Here is a 20,115-nt window from a genome sequence, read left to right as displayed (position 1 = left end):
GCGACGAGGTGGTGCACAACGGAAGAAATACTCTAAAGACGAGTTGACGATGCCGTCAACGACGATCTATAACACGCTTCACTTGCTTCGGTACTTTATCTTTTCATTTCACAGTTTCAAAGAATTTCCCTTTATATTTCCCATTTTTTATTCTCTGTTTTATATCTTTGTGTTGTAACAGTATTTTATCTTTGTATCTCCCTTCTGTGAAATCTTTCTGCTTTATCATTTTATTTTAAGGTATTTTTTATCCTAATATTTCATCGATTTGTTTTATCTTTGTATTTCAAATTTTTTTTATCTTTGTAATGTAAAACATTTTTTTATCTTTGTTTTTCAAATACCATGTGTTGTATTGAATTTTATCGTTGAGTTTCATAATATTTTATCTCTGTAGCTTACGAAATCAGAGCCTCATTAATGTATAGGTGCTGAAAAAATGCAAATTTTATTGTACAGAACGTGGTTACTCTTAACTCAATTCTCCTGCTCTTGTCATGCATATTAAATGTATTTATATCCTAAGAAGTCATGAGGTGTAAATAAACAAATGGCTGAGTGACTTGTCAGAAATGATTTTATCTCTGGTCTACAATGTGAGCTGGACACAGATGATGATTGCACACGGCCTGTCGCAGCCACTAGTTCTGCTCACATCACACGCCACCCGGATGAGACTGAATTTTGACTTCTGGATGTTGATGCCATGACTGTGAATGTCAATACTAGGTTACTGTCAGTAGACCACTACAATTCTCTTTAGAGTGGTTGCTTTGCCTTCTTTATGAGAGGTTACACACTGTTTATTTTCATCTGTTGTTTGAGATGAAGGTTCCTAAGAATTGGAAGTGGTTCACCTGCTCTATGAGCTCACCATTGATAACAAGAGGTTCTACTGGGCTTCCCTTCCTGTGGGTCAACCACTGTCTCCTTAGTCTTTGAGATATTTAACTGAACACTGTTGTTAATTGCCATTGGTCTTAAATCCACTTGTCCTTTGCTGCAACGGAACTCAGTTGAAACACTGTTGTAAATAAAGTCCCCCACCAACAGTACAAGGCATTCTGTAAGCTTTTACTAGATGTCAAAGTCCGTTGTGCTTCGATTGCTACTTGTCATACGTACCTTCGGGTGGATGTGCGTGCAATTATCACAAAGAGGACAAAGTCTCTCGGAAATGGAATGGTCACAATCGGCTGTTAGGAACAGGGGGTTGTTGCCCCTGTCTGTTGTTAGTCAGGGATTATTGTCCTTACCAGTATGAGAGTGTTTTTGTTGCGTCGTGGTTTCGCGTCAGAACCCGACGTCATTTTATGACGTATTTTAGAGGGACGTAGCGTGAAAATTATTTGGAAGAGGGCAGACGGCTGTGAGAAGTGAAGAGAGGCGGACTGAAAGTGTGGAGTGTCCGCTTTGGATCTTGTGTGTCGATCCCAGAGAATTTATTTGTAGTGTTCCCTTTGGATATTGTGTGTTGATCCCAGGGAATATATTCGTGGTGTTCGCTTTGGATCTTGTGTTTTGATCCCAGAGAATATATTCTTAGTCGTCGACTAGGTGTCTGCCAAGTCAGCACTTACTCCTATTAAGAACGGGAACGTGTGTGTGGTTTCCCCTAAAAGTTTTGTTTGTGGATATCATCCAAGTGTTGCCAAGACTGCGCAATTTCTGGACCAGGGAAAGGGAGGAATTTACCAGGACGTTTTATTTTTGGGTTGCACAGACGTTCTCTTCAGGCAGTGTGGAGTGAGTAACTAAGACTTTCACGAAATATTTAAAATATACGTCAACTTTGATTTACAGGCCGTGGCGTGAAGACCTACAGACTTTATATATATATAGTTCTCAGTATCGTGTGTGTGTGTGTGTGTGTTAAATGTTGACTGATATAAAAGTTTTGTTGCCCACGACAAATCTATGTGATTTATGAATGAAAGAACACGTAAGGGGACGTGTGCGTACAGTGAGTGCGAGTAGTGTGAAAGTGTGAATTGAACGCGTCCCTGACATCGGCAAGTCATAAATTTTGAAGTTACCTGACAATACGCGGACAAAACATTAAAGTCCATCACACTTGTTCTTGAAAGAAAGCTTGTGGAAACGATCGACACGATCCAGAGAAGCAAGGGGGTCGACGATCCGAATCGAATAGGTTGATATTTAGCCGTAACAAACAGAACACTTGACAGTTTCAAGTAGAAGGTATAGACTTTTTTTCATAACTGAAGACCGCACATTCAACATAAACATGGCAGGGAGTGGAGGTCGGCTAAGCAAGCCATCGAGCTTTTCTTTAGTACGATTGGTCATGCTCGGTGCTCACAAGGTGTGAATTGCATTCTGAGAGCTTTGTCAGGAGAAAAGACAAGATCTGACTGTTTTTGATTTTTTGCTACATGAATAGTTATTAAATATAACTTGCATAACAAGTAGCTAAAAGTGCTAGGTCAGTTTGCTTCAATCAAATTATATTTTATGTGATTTAAAAAACATGACAAGGCTCGAGACCTAGTTCTGGGCTAAAGTTTTATCAACTTTGTTTTAAAAAGCCTCATTTTGTGATAAATAGTAACTTACTAATGCAGATGATTTGTTTTGTAGAACATCGTTATCTAATTGTTTTATCCTGTACAGTACTAATATGCATGACAATTCCATAATTTTATTCTATAATTTTATTATCCCTCCAATTGATTATGTCTGATCTTTCAGTGCTTCTGGCTCTGAGGCAGAGGTCACTGGAGGTCAGTCTTCTATCGGGTTTATGGTGGACTCAAGTGAAGGCAGTCTGCGAGCAGTCACTCCCAACACCAACCTGTCAATCACCTGCTTTTGGGATACACAGGTAAGAATTTTTTAGCTGATTAAAAGAATCTTTGCTCCAAAAAAACATAGTTATACTTTGAAATGTTTCCGTAAACACATCAATCAGCCACAACATCCATACTTCTAGTATACACAGAGGAAGCTGCTAAGGATTTTTGTTTTAGAAAACCAGATTGTTTTAATTTTTTTGTTTTTCATTTTTGTTCTTAAAGATATGTCTCTCGATTTCGAAAAGCACCTTATTTGAAGAAAAATCGAGGTGAAAAGAAAACTGCGTGGGATAGACTTTATTGATATCACACAGTCACTGGCTCTTGATTTTCAGTCTTAAATGCGGTCTGCCAATCAGAAAGGAGAGGAAGATCTGTCGGCTGTACCCAAATGACTAAAAACGTTTTTACATTTTGTTAGAAATAGCTAGTGTCGTGCTGTTATAGGGAGTGCGAAAGGAGATAATTTATCTTCCTTTTCAAACTTTAAAGTTCAGTGGTTACGTCCCTTAGACTTTATGCTCGCGAGGTACGGGTAAACCCACAGTCATTGAACTTTTTACTGCAGGCTGTTTCACCGATACACAAACAGAAATGCAGACGGGAAATAGCATTCAGCTGTCCCTACTCACTTGCATCCACAGAAGCTTGCGTGCAAAATTCATAAATAAATAAATAAAATAAGCATAACATTATGTTTTGGGAGCTACACATCATTGCTGCCAAATAATGCACGGAATAAAACTTCTTTCCCACAGGAATTCGTGAATGTTAGCGGTGTGATGGATACCAGTACCACCCTGGTCCCACAGGCTGTGTCACAGGCCAACGGATCTGTTCGCGGATCAGCTGTCTTCATCATACAAGGCTTCAGTCTGCCGCTGGGAGAGTGTGTTGACATCTGAGTTTCTTCACCATACTGTTACTCACTACATCAGTTTATTTTTATTTACCTCATTTATTTATCAACCAGTTTGAGATTTGATAGAATCTTAATTTATGGCCTCAACAAATGCAATCAAGTTATTGCAGGATTGAGTTAATAAGGACGTGCTATATTCAATTTCTTCAATGTTTTCCCCTTCCAAGTTTATCCGATATTCAAATATTATCATGGTTTAGCTTGGTATGTGATTGTAAAACAGGTTGAGCTGTTTACCGGGAATCTGAAAAGTAATACACTTTGTTTATTTCTTTTTCAATATTTGTTTTTGTTTTACCAACTTAGGCACACAGTGAATTTGACGGCAAGATCGCTCACACCCGTTACAGTCACAAAGATTATCAACATTACAGTGCCAGCGATAACAGGTGAAAACTCGGTGGTGACGACTGCGATGAGCCTTAGTGAAACTGAAGAAACAAGTGAGTCAGCTACTGTGACAACTGTTGGTGCATCAGACGTATCAACATCGGAACCGTCTCTAACAACCGACACAGACCAAGCGGGGATAACTCTGTCGACAGTCATTTTGACAGACGAATCTCCAGCAGAAATGGCTGCCACGACCATCAGAGTGTCTACCAGAAAGTCGGTATTAACCACTTCAACAAAGAACCCATCAACGGAAATTGCAGTCACAGTAGAGAATGTCACTGAGACTGTCATGTATCCAATCGAAGAACCATATGCGTCACATTATACAACGAAGAGCCAATCACAGGACTCCGTCTGGACCACAGCAACAACTTTTACGACATCGTTAATGACACAACAAAATTAACGGCCAGCGTTGCTACAGGGACGGCGCTGACTGCGCAGTGGGTCTTTGAAGACAAAGTCTACATACAACAGGTTTTATTCTTTCGTTTCAAAATAAGGTTTCCTAAAGTAATTCCAACAAGTGGTATGTGTCGCTGTACATTATCATCTGAAAAGGCACACATACAAGAGGCACACACCCTCAAACATACATACGTGCACACACACAATCACTTCTCTGCTGTATATAGTAGGACATGACACAACATCAATCATGATCAGTGTATAACTAAGATCGGCTCAATTACAAATCTGAAATAAAGTGTATACCTAAGTACAAATATCAAACAAACGTCATCTACAAACAATAGCGAACGTGTTTTCTTTGTAATTATTGTCCTCAGGTACAAGAAATCAGTACCCTGGGCTTCACCTACCCTCACGTGGGAAATATCCAGGTACTTTCAATGTGTACCTCAACGTGTCCAACCGCGTCAGCGCCAGCTACGCACAAGCAAACGTAACCGTGATTCGTCCACTTAACGGTTTAAAATTTTCCGCCTCCGACACCATCTTGGAAACCCTTCAAGAGTTGGTCTTGACGCTGAACATGTCCCTGGACACGGAGGCGCCCATGGTTAAAGCGACCTTCAATCTAACCTGGGGAGATGGCGCAGAAGAGTGTGACCTCTTGAACTTAACTACAGGTCAGAACCTCACTTTCAGACACAGCTACAGTGTGCAGGGTGACAGGACAGGCAGCCTGGTGCTGGCCTCGCCGCTAGGACACAACATCTTTACATTTGCAGTAAAGGTCTGGGACAAGCTGAACGTAACACTGAACATATCGCCACCAGCCGCTCAACCAGGGGACAACTTCACCTTGACCTTTGTTAACCCGCCTAAAGCAGGCTTTCAGTACTTGATCACCTGGACCGGGAGATCTTTGTTCAGCAACGACCAGTCGGCGTTGTATGCACAGTTCTCGCCTCCTGACCCTCCCTACACTCTTTCTTTCCAGCAGGAGGGCGTATACGTCATCAACCTTCACGCCTTCAACCCTCTGTACTCGTACAACACAAGCTACACTGTCATCGTTGAGATTCCAGTCACCGGGCTTACTATTGCCCATGGCAACAATTTTTACGAAAGTGTGAACGACACCACCAAGTGTACGGCCAGAGTAGCTACAGGGACCTCGCTGACTGCACAGTGGGCTTTGGCAGCGAAGTCTACGTACAGCAGGTTAGCACCTTTGCTTCCACATTTTAAGTACAGTTAGTTTTTAGACGGAATTTTAACCATGTCACCATGAGGGAGGATTGCTAAAGAAATAAAAAAGTTCGACTGCAGAAACGAGAAAACAATGTTAAAATAAACATCGGCGTCCTAGCGACAACGAACTGCTTGGTGTTCGATTTTGTTTTATTGTAATTTCCCCTGCCCCTAGCGACAACACAGGAAATGTTTTGTTTTGTTGGGTGGACATTTGGATGTTCCCCGCGACGTCTTACTATCTATTGTATATTCGTAAGCGAGAGTTTTCTGTCTTCAACGACAGATAATGTTACACTTTTGTTTAGTACGACTGTCCCTAGCGATGACGAACTGACGGGGGATCAACCACTGAAAAGGAAAATATGTGTCCGCTTGTTTGATATTTTTCAGGAAAGTCAGCGAACTAAAATGTATGGACCTGCCAGACCAGTGATTATCTTTTTGTTGCATAAAATAGCAAATAAATTTCTCTCTCTCTCTCTCTCTCTCTCTCTCTCTCTCTCTCTCTCTCCTCTCCCTCTCCCTCTGTATGGAAAATACAAGTAAAAACTTCAACTTTTGCTTTTTAACTTGTATCTTCAGGTACCCGACGACATCAGTACCTTAGGCTTCACCTATCCTCATGTCTGGAAATATCCAGGTACTTTCGTGGTGTACCTCAACGTGTCTAACAGAGTCAGCGCCATCTACGCACAAGCAAACGTAACCGTGCTTCATCCGCTAAACCTCTTTAATTTTTCCACCTCCAACACCATCTTGGAGACCCTGGAGGAGCTGGTCCTGACACTGAGCATGACCTCGGACACAAAGGATCCATTGGGTAATGTGACCTCTTACTTGACCTGGGGAGATGGCGCAGCCGAGTTTAACGTCTTGAACGTCACTGCAGGTCAGACCACCGTTTACAGACACGTCTACGACATTCAAGGTGACAAGAGTGGATACCTGGAGCTGGTCTCACCAGTAGAAATAAAGATCTTTACATTCGCAGTGAAGGTCTGGGACAAGCTGAACGTAACACTGAACATATCGCCATCAGCCGCTAAGCCAGGGGACAGCTTCACCTTGACCTTTGTTAACCCGCCTAAAGCAGGCTTTCAGTACTTGATCACCTGGACCGGGGGTTCTCTGTTGAGCAACGACCAGTCGGCGTTATATGGTCAGTTCTCACCTCCTGACCCTCCTTACACTGTTTCCTTCCAGCAAGGAGGAGTGTACCAGATGTACCTTCACGCCTTTAACCCTATGTATTCGTTCAACACAAGCTACACTATTCACGTGGAAATTCCAGTCACAGGACTTACCATTGCCCATGACAACAGATTTTACGACATCGTGAACGACACCACCAAATTAACGGCTAGTGTTGCTACAGGGAGCGCGCTTATTGCCCAATGGGCCTTTGGCAGCGAAGTCTACGTACACCAGGTTATCTTCCTGATTTGTTCTCTTAAAATATATGATAAATATTATACGTAACTCCAACCTGTGGAAGATCTTTTGTATATTCCCGCCTTAATCATCCAAGAAGAAAAGAAGTCATACACGCTCTCAAATACACAGATACCCGTTTGCTCACGCGCTCACTCACACATATCCCCTTACACACATATATGCAAAGCTGCACATAAAGACAGCTGTATAATAAATAAATCTCAAAAGTCGTAATCCACATCAATATTAAACAGAGCTACGAAACAATAATCTGAAAAGATGTCGTATATAACCTGAAAATTTATAAACACGCTTTATTCAGATATAGTAGAAGATCTGTCTTTTTCACATTTATCCTCAGGTACCTGGCAATGTCAGTACTCTGGGCTTCGCCTATCCTCACGTTGGAAATATCCGGGTACTTTCATTGTGTACCTCAGCGTGTCCAACAGACTCAGCGCCAACATCGCTCAAGCAAATGTCACCGTCATTCATCCGCTAAACGGCTTTACCTTTTTCACTTCTAACACCATCTTGCAGAGCCAGGAGGAGCTGCTCCTAGCCCTGAGTATGGCTTCGACACGAAGGTGCCCATGGGTAATGTGACCTTTAACTTGACCTGGGGAGATGGTGCAGGTGAGTTTAATGTCTTACAAGTTACTCCTGGTCAGAATCTCAGCTTCAGACACAGCTACAGTGAACAGGGAGACATGAGCGGAAGCCTGCAGTTGGCCTCCCCGGTAGGACTCAAAGTCTTCACCTTCTCAGCAAAAATTTGGGACAAGTTGGGTGTAACATTGAACATATCGCCACTAGCCGGTAAACCAAATGACATCTTCACCTTGACCTTTGTTAATCCACCAAAAGAAGGCTTTCAGTACATTATAATCTGTGCTGGTGGTCCTGTATTCAGCAACGACCAGTCAGCACTATATGAAAACTTTTCTCCTCCCAACCCTCCCTACACCTTGTCCTTCAGCAGTGTGGGAGAATACGCCATCACACTGCATGCCTTCAACCTTATGTACTCGTTCAACACAAGCTACACTATCTATGTGGAGATTCCAGTCACAGGGCTAAGTATTGTCCATAGCAACAGATTTTACGACATTGTGAACGACACCACTAGGTTTACGGCTAGTGTTGCTACGGGAACCGCGCTGACTGCACACTGGGTCTTTGGCACTGACGTCTACCTACAACAGGTTAGCCCCTTGGATGCGGTTATTTATACATTAAATGTTTTTATATACCTGATATACCGTGCTATCTACATTATATGCAAAATTTTCTTCGTCTTTCCTTTTTATCCTTAGGTACCAGACAATAACAGTACTCTGGGCTTCTCCTACCCCCACGTCTGGAAAAATCCGGGTACTTATATTGTGCACCTCACCGTGTCCAATAGACTCAGCTCTAGCGTCACACAAGCAAACATTACTGTGCTTCACCCGCTCAACGGATTCACCCTTGCCGCCTCCAGCACCATCTTGCAGACCCTGGAGGAACTTGTTTTGACCCTGAGCATGGCCTCGGACATGAAGGTGCCCATGGGCAACGTCACCTTCAACTTGACCTGGGGAGATGGCACGGGACAGTTCAATGTCCTCACCATCACTCCAGGTAGTAATCTCATCTTCAGACATGCCTACAGCGTCCAGGGTGACAGGACCTGCAGCCTGGAGCTGGTCTCACCGATAGAAAACAAGGTCTTTACATTCGTATTACAGGTCTGGGACAAGCTGAACGTAAGATTGAACATCTCGCCACCAGCGGCTAAGCCAAGGGACAACTTCGCCTTGACCTTTGTCAACCCGCCGAAAGCAGGTTTTCAGTACGTCATCACTTGTAACGGTTCCACTTGGTTCAGCAACAATCAGTCGGCGTTGTATTCAGACTATTCACCTCCCAAGTTTCCCTACCTTTCCTTTGATACTGAGGGAGACTACGTCATCACACTCTACGCCTTCAACCTCATGTACTCGTTCAACACAAACTACACTATCTATGTGGACACTCCAGTATCAGGACTAAGTCTTGTCCATAGCAACAGATTTTACGACATTGTGAACGACACCACCAAACTTTCGGCCAGCGTTACCTCGGGGACCTATCTGACCGCACAGTGGGTCGTTGGCAACGACAGTTACACAAAACAGGTTGTCAACTTTACTCAGACATTTTAATCTGCATAACGAAATGTTTTGAACACTGTATTCAGTTATAGATACATTTATTGAGGTTTATATGCATTCACAAAATTTTGTATACATTTATACAGCTTTACATTCACATATACCGTTTTGTAGATATTTTCCAAATTTTTTTAGATGTAATTCCAACCAGTGGAAATTCTGATTGAACATTCTTTTATTTTCATGCACGCACGCACGCACGCACGCGCGCGCATTCACACACACACACACACACACAGACAGCTAATGCCAAAGCTACACATTTTATAACCTTTCTTAACCAAGTCACCAGAATAGATTTGTGTCCAACTTATCCTGTGACAGGGCTGAGCAATCCCCACCATCGGAAATTTTTTTTTAAATACTTTGTTTATTTTGTGAGGTAATACTGGGTGATACTTCTCCTTGCTTTTAAAAATATAGTCCTCAAAGGAAAGTTCCTCAAGATGAGTCTCTTTCGTACCAATTAATCAGATGATAGAATGTCGCCACTGTAAGACATAAGATATTGATAAGATGATATATTTCCCTTGATTGTCTTCGATAGCAAACCATAGTCAAATACTAAAATAGCAATATTTTGTTTTTTTACTCTTATCCTCAGATAAATAAAAAGAGCAAACCGCCGAGCTTCTTCTGCCCTCACGTCTGGAAATATCCAGGTACTTTCACTGTAAGCCTTAACGTATACAACAAACTCAGCTCCAGCACCACACAAGCAACCGTCATTGTGATTTATCCGCTCAACGGATTTAACTTTTCCGCTTCCAACACCATCGTGCAGACCCTGGAGGACCTGGTCCTGACCCTGACCATGGCCTCCGACACGAAGATGCCCATGGGTAATGTGACCTTTAACTTGACCTGGGGAGATGGTACAGAGTTTGGCGTCTTAGATGTCGCTGCAGGTAAGAGTGTCATCTTCAAACACTCCTACGGTGTCCAAGGTGACAGGAGCGGAAGCTTGGCGCTGACCTCACCAGTAGAAATAAAGGTCTTTACATTCACAGTAAAGATCTGGGACAAGCTGAACGTACGACTGAACATATCGCCAGCAGCGGGTAAACCAGGGGACAACTTCACCTTGACCTTTGTCAACCCGCCACATGCAGGCTTTCAGTACATCATCACCTGCAACGGCGTTGACATGTTCAGCAACAACCAGTCGGCGTTGTATGCTAACTTCGTGCCTCCAAACCCTCGCTACATTATTCATTTGGAAAATTTGGGAGTCTACCCGGTCGTGCTATGGGCCTTTAACCTTATGTACTCATTTGATACAAGTTACACTATTATTGTAGAGAATCCCCTCAGACCCGAAGACCTCATCATCTTTCCTGCACGGATGATCATCCCTATACCCGAGAACAACATTCTTTTTACATCCAACACCCTTAACAAGAGCTACTCTACGACCGCCTTCTGCTCACCTGGGATTTCGGTCAGAATGGTACAACAAGTCCTGTATATGTTCACCTTCCTGACGATTTACCTGATAACCAGATGTCCTCGTTTGATTCTGAAGGAACCTTTCCTGTGTCCTTTCACTGTTGGAATAATATTCCGAGGCCACTGTGATCTCAAATGTGACAGCAAGGAGCTGGAACATGAGTAACTTTATGCTGTATCATACGAGAACGTTCAGGTTATGAACGGGTATGTTCCTCAGTCGGCAGTCCTCTTCACCTTATCCTGCTAGACGTTCAATTTCCTCCCTCACATGTGAAAGTGAGCTTCGACTTTGGTGATGAAAGTCTCCCTAACACCACAGATTTGAAAAACTGGACTCATCTTTACATGTACCCGTACAGAAATGTCTATAACGGTACCCTAACCCTGTCGCACCCAGAGAAGGATAACATATCTTTGAGCTTAAAAATGCGGGTGGGAGCCTTTCAGCTGGCTGTGCAATCCTTAGGTGGCCTGGTGATCCAGAGCGTATTTCAGTTTAACGTTTCTGTTCCGATGAATTTTAGTGGCTTTGCGACTGTGGATTTTGGAGATGGAAGCTCTGCCTCGTATTACAGAAGGTGGACAATGTTTGGATATTCTACCACGTCTATCGAAGCGTAGGGTACTACCAGGCTAGTTTGAAAGGCGGCTACAGCTCTATAAATTCTGGAAACGTCTCTCCCTTTCGGGGCTTACAGAGAATGTTTCGTTTCCGGGAACGCTGGAGGTGGAAGGATCTGTGCAGTACATAAATCTCACTGTATTACCAAGCGAAGTAAACCATCCCCCAGGAAATGTCACAGCTTACGTTCGGCTGAATTCCCAGCACAGGATCATGCACATGAACTGCTCGCTTAACTGGGGCGAGATCATGGACGAGACTTTTATCACCTTGACCGGTCCGATGGAACCGTACACTGAGATCGTTTATCGATACACCTACATCACGCTGGGCTCCAAAGTCGTGTCGCTGGAATGTAGCAATGCCTACTCGCACAGCATCGTTCAGGTGGAGGTTTTTGTGAACAATGAATGTTTCTCGCCAGACCCCATCTTCGACCGACAGTACAGCAAGCGGGCAAAGCCCATGACAGTTCTGAACTCCGACCCGGCGAAACTTGTCACACGCACTGTCATCAACTGCACGGACATCAAACCCAGATTTACCTGGGCTATCAAGATCGTCAAAAACGACTCGGTGCTGGCCTTTGAAAACCCGAATATGGACTACCTGACGTGGGAGCGTGGGCAGCTGGATCCCGACTTGTACCGGTTCAGTCTCAACATCTCCTTCGGGCGCGAGCATGACTTCTGTTGGCTGTCGGAGATGATATACGTCAGGGTGGAGAGGGCACCGCTAGTTGTTGACATCCAGGGCGGCAAGGTCAGGAAGACAGGTAAGTGGGAAAGATTGCTGATGATAACTGCGCTTGAAATGTAATATTTGTCACTTCTGTGACTTGTATTCAGCAAATAGAATTATATGAATAATTAAAGGGAAATAATGATGATGATGATGATGATGATGATGAGGAGGAGGAGGAAAAAATAACATTAAAGTGGTAGATTTTATCGACAAACTATTCACAGAATTTAAACTACTCTATGCCATGGCACCGTTCTTATTGACGCAGAGACGGTATTCATTTTTCTTTAGCCGAATGCGACCAACTGATCTAGAAACTTACTTATAGGTGACCGATACCCTCTTACCGTTGTAAAAGATTATAAAAAACATTTAAATCATCCCTGCTTGAGTGGAATATACTCGTTCTCAGACACCATGACTACATCACAATGGCGCGACCAGTAAGTTTTAGAATCAGCACCTCTCGCCCTAACGTTCACTGTGCATGTCGGCTGACAGGTGATCCTCACGCCATAGTGGACGCTCGGACAGGTTCCTATGACCGCGTCATGGGTTACGGCAACAACGAGGCTTAGCGTTCACCTGGAGCTGCAGGGCCTACAACTCCACCAGCGTGCAAGAGTTACTCTCCTTGGAATCTGCTGCTCCCCATGGCTCGTCCATTGCATGTGACAGCATATCCACTGAAATCGAGGCTGGCAAAAGACAGCTTAACATCTCCGATAGTGTTAAAACTATTGGGTTTTTGTTTGAGGTTTGAAAATGCAATTATCGTGAGTCGTTAGTGATTGCTTGTTCTGTCCTCATCATTTTTGTGGTAGTTGTGAATCATAATTAATTTCGTTGTAAGTTATGACGTCATTAACTAAAAGATCATTGCTTGTGGTATTTGCTGTGTTTCACCGTGCAGGTCGTTGTGTCCTATGGTGAATCGTCCTCCAACGCCACTGCGTAGTACAGTTCATCCGGGGCTCTCTCAACGCAGAGATCAAGTAAGAAACAAATTAAGTGTTGCCAGATAACGTAGTTTGGTAAGGAATGTTTCCTATCCGAAAAAATTTAGAAATATGGGATGCAGCTCGCTGTCTTTTTCACTCACTAAAGCAAGTTCTCGTCGATAAATGTTGTATACATATTTATCCATATATTCGAATGTTTGCATACAGGAGAAATTACTGGGAGAAAAGTCTGTTTAATTAATGGATTTGTCCGCTCTGTCTTGTCCTCAGTTGCATTGTGAACTGTGGGATGAAGGTTGCAGTGTCATCCAAGTTGGTTCTGAATGTAACCTGCGATCGCTGTATACAAGTAGATGTATTGGCAGTCCAGTATCTTTGGAAGGTTTTCAAGGTTATCAATTCGACCAGCGGAACTAAAGTCGAGATCTCGGACATAATTATGTTTGAGAAGAAAGGTATTTAAAGCATTAGTTCAAATTAATGTTTGGTTATTTTTCTGGATAGACTGTATCATCCGACGAACCATAGCCATTAGTTGCCATTCTAATGTCTTTTTTCACACTTCTACAAAATATCATCGTCGACTTCTACAAGGAAACGATAACGCTTTTAGCCCGACAGCTACTGTCACCTAAACCATATGCAACTCGTTTTTTCCCTAAATAGCTAAAGAATTTCTGTGGACACACTATAAAAAATGAAAGTCAAGGGTTTGACATTTTGTTTTGCGTCTAGCCCTATACATACCGACCGTACCACATTTGTAACTTGCTCCAGACCTTTTTCGTGCTAGCAACCGTCAGTAGCTCTATATATAATTATCCATCGTTCGTTTGAGCTATTTTATTCTCTTTGCCGATGAGCAGACATAAGCAGTGGAAGAGGGGCGGTGATCAAGGAGAATGTGCTGGAAGGCTGTCAGACTTACCGGGTGGAGGTCAACGTGACACTGCTGGCTGACAACTCCAATGGCTTTGCCGCCAAGGAGTTCAGGACAAACTGTCCACCCTGGGGTGGCAACTGCACGGTATTTCCGCTTGAAGGTAATGGGGGCTAAGGTGAAGGCAGATAAGCGTTTTAAATGGTGTTCACATCAGAAAAAAAAACCCATCTTGCTGCCAGTCAAGAAATGGTCAAGTTACAAAGCCACAAACATAGCTGTCTTTTTACACTATGATATTTGGGGGGTTGAGACTAGATGGATATTCATATGAAAGATAAGATAATTTTGTATTCATATGTGGGCTGCAGTGGAATGGGTGATTTATTTAATTGTTCCTGCATAAAGTTCATATCTTATTAACTTTAACACTTGCGTTTGCGTCACTAACTCTGAAAATTGCTTTAGAGCGTATATTTATTTCTGACAACCCCCATCATTGTTAAAATAGTTAGCCTTAGCTATAAGACTTACCAGATCGTTCTTCAGGTAAAACTCAGGTGGCTTGGGTAGAACCGTTTTTCTCTTTCTTTCCCATCAGGCAATGTTATGATGGACTCTTTCTCGATGTGGTGCACTGGCTGGAAGGACGAGGGCTTTTCTGAGGACGCCAACACTACAAGTGATGTCAACGAAAAATCGCTACTTTTGGCGCCTTTGATTTACAAGTTTTTGCTGAGAAAAAATGACACCGTTTTCCCCATCGCTCAAGGAGGTGCAGTAGCTGAAAATCTTTTTTCATTTGGTGAATTATGACATATAATATGTGACAGACAAGCTTAAATGTTTTAACACAGAAATAATAAATGAACAAATAAATAAAAAGGTTTTTTTTTTGGCAGGGGAAAGCAAAATGCCTCGAGGAATGCTGCCAATTTTTAGTGGAGCAAATGATTCTGTGTACGAGCTGGTGGCTCGTATTTATGATCCATGGAATGACTTCGTTGAAGTTTCCCAGCCTATTAACGTGAGTGATTGTTTCATTGAAAAGTAAACTGTATAACATACTGTTTGGGGTTAGCCAGTAGTATTACACCTTCTAAAGATTAGCTAGTTTTTTCTGGATTTAAGTTGGCTTTCCATCGATGTGGGTTCAGACTAAAGATATAGGTGACCCGCCATGACGAAATGCGTCTTAACAAGTGCAGAATAGTTTCGTAGTAAAGGCCTCGAAAGGCGACTACGGTAAATTTTGTAAAGTTTGACTTTATTTTTAAAATGTATTTCTTGGTCATTAAACTAACAGGACAATACACGACAATGGTAAAATAAATGTTAGAAATTGTCTTAAAATATATTTTAATCGAGGTACCACACAGGGATTCGTTCCACATGATCATGAAATTCAAACGCTGTTTCGGTACCATCTCCCTGTCAGAACCCCATCGTATTATACCTTGCCAGAGAGCCCGAAGTCTGTACTTTCAATCTCACAGGCTGATTCAAATATTTAGTAATCAGAAGATTTTTCAGGATACATTTCTTCGTATCTTATTCCTTTTCATACCCCGTGGAGCATACGGTCGAAACAAAATAAACAAATTTAGTTGTTGATCTCGACGTTATCCAATAAGAGAATCAGATACTGAACTCTCCATGGTAACGAAAAGAAAGGCGCTGAGCGATTGGCTGGAGGGGACAAAACTCGTTCTTTCCGCCAGACATGTGCTGCGTAAGGCGATAGCATGGCGTGTACATCTGAGTGACGAAGCATTATTAGCTTTAAATCCGTAAAGTTAGTGGAACATTTTGTGCTTTGTATTGAAGGGGAAAGTATTTCTTCAGTGCTGAGGGAATTAACCGAGCAGCCCATGTGTCTGAACAAACACATGCACCAACTGGCATGAAATGTGTGCTTCTAGAAAAAAAATGTGTGTCACCTTAGTTCTCAAAGTTTTCTGGTATGTCAAGCACGCAGTTTGCTTTAATATTTTTGTTTTCTTCTTATTTTTTTCCACAGCAGTAGATAATTTTTTACTATTCTACTGTTTCTGAGTGTGTAAATTCTAATTAGAATGTTTGAAAAAACAAATATGTCGATTTTATCAGCTTTACTTCGACGATAGCAATGCAAGTTTACAAACTACTTTGACATTTTGGGATGGTCAAGCTTCCTACACTAACTGGTCATCGAACTTGGAAAAGAAAATGAAGAGCTTAACTATTGCAAGCTCTCTGATCTCTACATACGTAAGTGGCACTATATTCTTGTAAATCTACACGAATGAGTGGATTAATTTCCTCTTATCTCTACTTTTGAGAGCAACATACACTAAATGCTCAGACGCGAACCCACTTGCACAGGTAATTGCACACTACAGCCAAACAAACAAACACGCGTACACACACGCAAAGAAAGTACCAATTTATATGAGATATTTTAAAAGTTACATTTCAAGGTAACTGTACACAAATAAGGCAGGAAGTGGTTCTAAAGATTTAACTATGTAATTAGTAATGAAACTGTTGATAAAGAGGCCTTGCGAGTAAGTAAAAGCCTCCCATTCAGCTAATGAATGATGATTTGAAACTTTGTAGAATGCTTCAGACAATCAGACACAACTGCAAGCTGCTCAAGAAAGTAGTTCAGGAGTAAGTTTTAATACTTTTATATTATTACTCTCCAATAAGTGCCTTTACATATGATACAATCACTTGAATTTTTTCAATTGCATATCTCCTTTACGTGATTCACTATAATTCAGTTTCTTAATAATAATAATAAAGCGTAATTTATATAGTTCATACTAACGCTCGTAAGAAGCATGCTCTTAGAGCTTGAGACAAGAACCAGACATAGGCAACAAACGTAGCAACTGAAGGATGAACACCAGTACTAATAACTAATAAGAAACAAACTGTAGGAAACGGCAAAATTTCGAAAAAGAACAATATCACATGAAGTGTCGATATTCGAATTCTTATCGTACTTAACGTAAAAACATGCCAATTAGCAGCAATATTATATTATTGAGATAGTAATAATGGGAAAAGACACAGAGCAGAAGAATTCAGAGTATTTTTAAGAAACATGAAGTTCGGAATCCTACCTACAATTTGACGGATACATTGATACTTTTTTCCAGGACACAAATAATGTGGTCAATGCCGGCTGGACCGATATTTGGACTGAACTGCAGTATCCTTCAGGCACGCCTATCAAGGACAATCTAACGGCGGTAAGACTGCTAAAGATGATCGCACATTCGCAAAAACATGTCTCCTTTGCTAATTATGTATATGCAAATGTTTATGTCTAAGTGGGCGGGCGTTCTTAATTAACATTAATCCCAGACTTAATAATTCTCCCTCTTCCTAAATTTGACCACTAAATATTACAGCTTTCAACACTTGTTTCTATTTATTTGTGTGCACATGTGGTATTCCAGGCGGTCTTGGTGCCATTGCAGGTCACTGACAAGTTCATTAACATGGTGAGGTATCGCGGAGAGGACGCTAAGAACCTCTCTGGTCACGGACTGACGACCCTGGCGGAAGGTCTGAGCCTGATCCTCCTCAACCCCGCCACCACCAGCCCCGACTCCGTGGTAAGTCAATCTCTCTCTCTTCTCTTTCTCTCTCAGCGGGGTTGTGAACATTCTTCAGATTTCCATTATGACATCTGCGTGACCCATCCTGCCTCTCACCCAGTGGCGCCAGCAGTGCAATGTACTTTTCTTTTAAAACGTTCCGTTTAAATGTGAATTGATCGTGAGTTTTTCAATTCATGTTTTCCCCTTCTTTATGTGTAATTTCCAATGCTTTATTTTCTACTGCTGTCGAGTTAAATCAACTCTGCTCTCTAAACATGTACCTCAGCAAACATGGACAAGAACCTGTTTTACTAGGCAAGACTACACGTGGAAGGAGAGAGTTGAACCCTGTTCCTCAGAACCTGCTTTCGTCAACTGCTTGTAGTGTAGTAAGTAGTGTGCTGCCGTAAGACCCCATAAGTAGCGGAAAGTTTCATCTTTTTTGTTATCTGTCACATCCTTATGTATGAATTTAACTTATTGATTCGACTTTTGCAGAGAGCAGCCGTTGAGCTCATAGAGATGGCCACGGAGGCATTGCGAAGCTTGTATACCACGAAACCTTACCCAATAATCGAGAACCTCAAAGAATCTGTTTCCGGTAATCGACTAGGCATCAATCATCGTCATCAATATTCTTTTTGAGTCGAGAATTAATTATTATATTTTTAAGTCTGAAAATAACTTTAGGGGTCAGTGGCTTAGTCGATAACAATCGTTTTAAAAGGTTTTGGCTAGCGTCATCCTACAAATGTAAATAACATCAGCAAAACAGTTTTCTTTTAATGGATTCCTTGATTAATACCTTTTTCGGAAACTATGAAGTCGTTTAGTCTTTTAACTTGGTAATCTTGGCAATCGAAACGTGTGGCGATGCTATGTGACTCATGCACCTATGATGTTTGACGACCTGGCGAGACTCGTGGATCGTTGGCGTCTCTGACTACTGGATCTCTCTGTGCTACAGCAATGACGGCGCTACTGGATCGTCTCGTCGCTGCAAGCGTTCCGTCATATAACATCACAGATGGCAGTGGAATCGTCTTTAACTCCTCAGACGTCAGTCAAGACGACAAGATTTTTATCCAAGAGAGATTGAGTATCGCCTCGGCCGTAAAGGATCAGCAAAAGATAGACCTAGTAAGATAGGCTAGTAGTATAAAGGTTTAGTAAGATGAAGTATTCAGACATATTAACAGAGGTCTTGAATTACATAACTAGGAGTAGACAGGAATTATTTATATAAAATGTATTTATTTGTTTGACTGTCTGTTATGCATAGGGTCAACGCACCGAGCTTTTCTCACATGGAATGTCACAGCAAATTATTTAATATTACTATTAACGCGTAATGTAGTACACACAATAGTTCACTTGATACAACCTTCATAGTACTCACAAATACAAATAAAAACACATCGATGTAAGAAACATTATGAATGTTTTATGTTGACTGCATTATCATGCTCTCTAACTGGAAAACATGGCCAGCGGGTTCTGGGTTTTGTTGCGCTCAGATCAAGAACGTCTTGCCTAAGTTGGAGGAAACGCTACGCGCCATGTACGACTCTCTTCTCGCCGGAATGGTCGTGGATCAAGTACCAGAAACGATTGAAAGAGGTGGGATATCGTTAATGGCCAGCAAGATGACAGGCACGCCCTAAGCACCAGCACCATCGTCGCAGACCCTAAAACGGTTCTTCTGGAAATTAAAAGCGGCGACACAGCGAGCGACCCACACGCGGTGGTAGATGTCAAGGTAACAACAAATAAAGAGAAATAAACGATAAAGTAATGAGTGAGCTTTTGCGTGACAGCTGAACTTTACACAATGGCTGTCAAACTCTCACAATTGTTTATTATCGTAAATTGTGAGGGGATAGATATCATCTTTGAATGCATGCTTTAATCTCGATCTTTAATCTCATCTCGGCCACGTTTGTGTTCTCTACACGTGGCGCGTGTTCACAGGGTCTGCTGGTTGGCCGTGATGTCTATGTTCTCTACACGAGGCACATGTTCACAGGGTCTGCTGGTTGGCCTTATTATATAATAGTAGCTCACTTTTAAAGTCTAACTGCATGATCTAGAGTAGACAATGCCGTCTGCACTTTGTGGTGCAACGGTCCAGGATTCAGATCTCGTCTGAAGCAAGATGTTCTTTCTTTGCATGTGCCACCTGTGCTGCGTTGTTACGATATAGTCTTAGTTGCTGGTTTGGCGTAAAACACCAATTCCTTCCTCCCACCTTACAGGCCACGGTGTACACCCAGAACCCGTATGCCTGGTCAAGCGATTCCTCTTCATACAACATCACGTCGCCGGTCGTGCGGTGGATCTGCGAGACAGCAAAGGTACCCGAGCGCTGAGCACACTCAGCATGACGATCAAGAGAGGCGCCAGGGTCCCGCTACCTTCTCTCCGCTCCTTCTTCTCC

At 42.2% G+C, this 20,115-nt stretch overlaps 2 protein-coding genes across 2 annotated transcripts; both read left to right on the top strand.

Moving 5' to 3' along the window:
* The first annotated feature begins 10,741 nt into the window (after positions 1-10,741).
* Positions 10,742-12,950, top strand: LOC112567199. The gene is made up of 2 exons (XM_025243801.1): positions 10,742-12,274; positions 12,745-12,950. The coding sequence occupies exons 1-2, from the start codon at positions 11,713-11,715 to the stop codon at positions 12,819-12,821; spliced, it is 639 nt and encodes a 212-aa protein (XP_025099586.1). The 5' UTR covers positions 10,742-11,712; the 3' UTR covers positions 12,822-12,950.
* Positions 12,951-13,156: 206 nt separating this feature from the next.
* Positions 13,157-20,063, top strand: LOC112566968. Its single transcript, XM_025243399.1, has 13 exons — positions 13,157-13,238; positions 13,476-13,660; positions 14,072-14,248; positions 14,687-14,860; positions 14,988-15,112; positions 16,195-16,335; positions 16,684-16,737; positions 17,232-17,324; positions 17,556-17,693; positions 18,177-18,279; positions 18,646-18,818; positions 19,196-19,437; positions 19,934-20,063. Exons 2-12 carry the CDS (start codon positions 13,495-13,497, stop codon positions 19,340-19,342), a joined length of 1,491 nt encoding a protein of 496 aa, XP_025099184.1. The 5' UTR covers positions 13,157-13,238; positions 13,476-13,494; the 3' UTR covers positions 19,343-19,437; positions 19,934-20,063.
* The last annotated feature ends 52 nt before the right edge of the window (positions 20,064-20,115 follow it).

This window comes from Pomacea canaliculata, linkage group LG6 (genome assembly GCF_003073045.1).
Source record: "Pomacea canaliculata isolate SZHN2017 linkage group LG6, ASM307304v1, whole genome shotgun sequence".
Lineage (NCBI taxonomy): Eukaryota > Metazoa > Mollusca > Gastropoda > Architaenioglossa > Ampullariidae > Pomacea > Pomacea canaliculata.
Note: the sequence above shows the minus strand (reverse complement) of the source record. Positions and strands in the feature narration are given on the sequence as shown.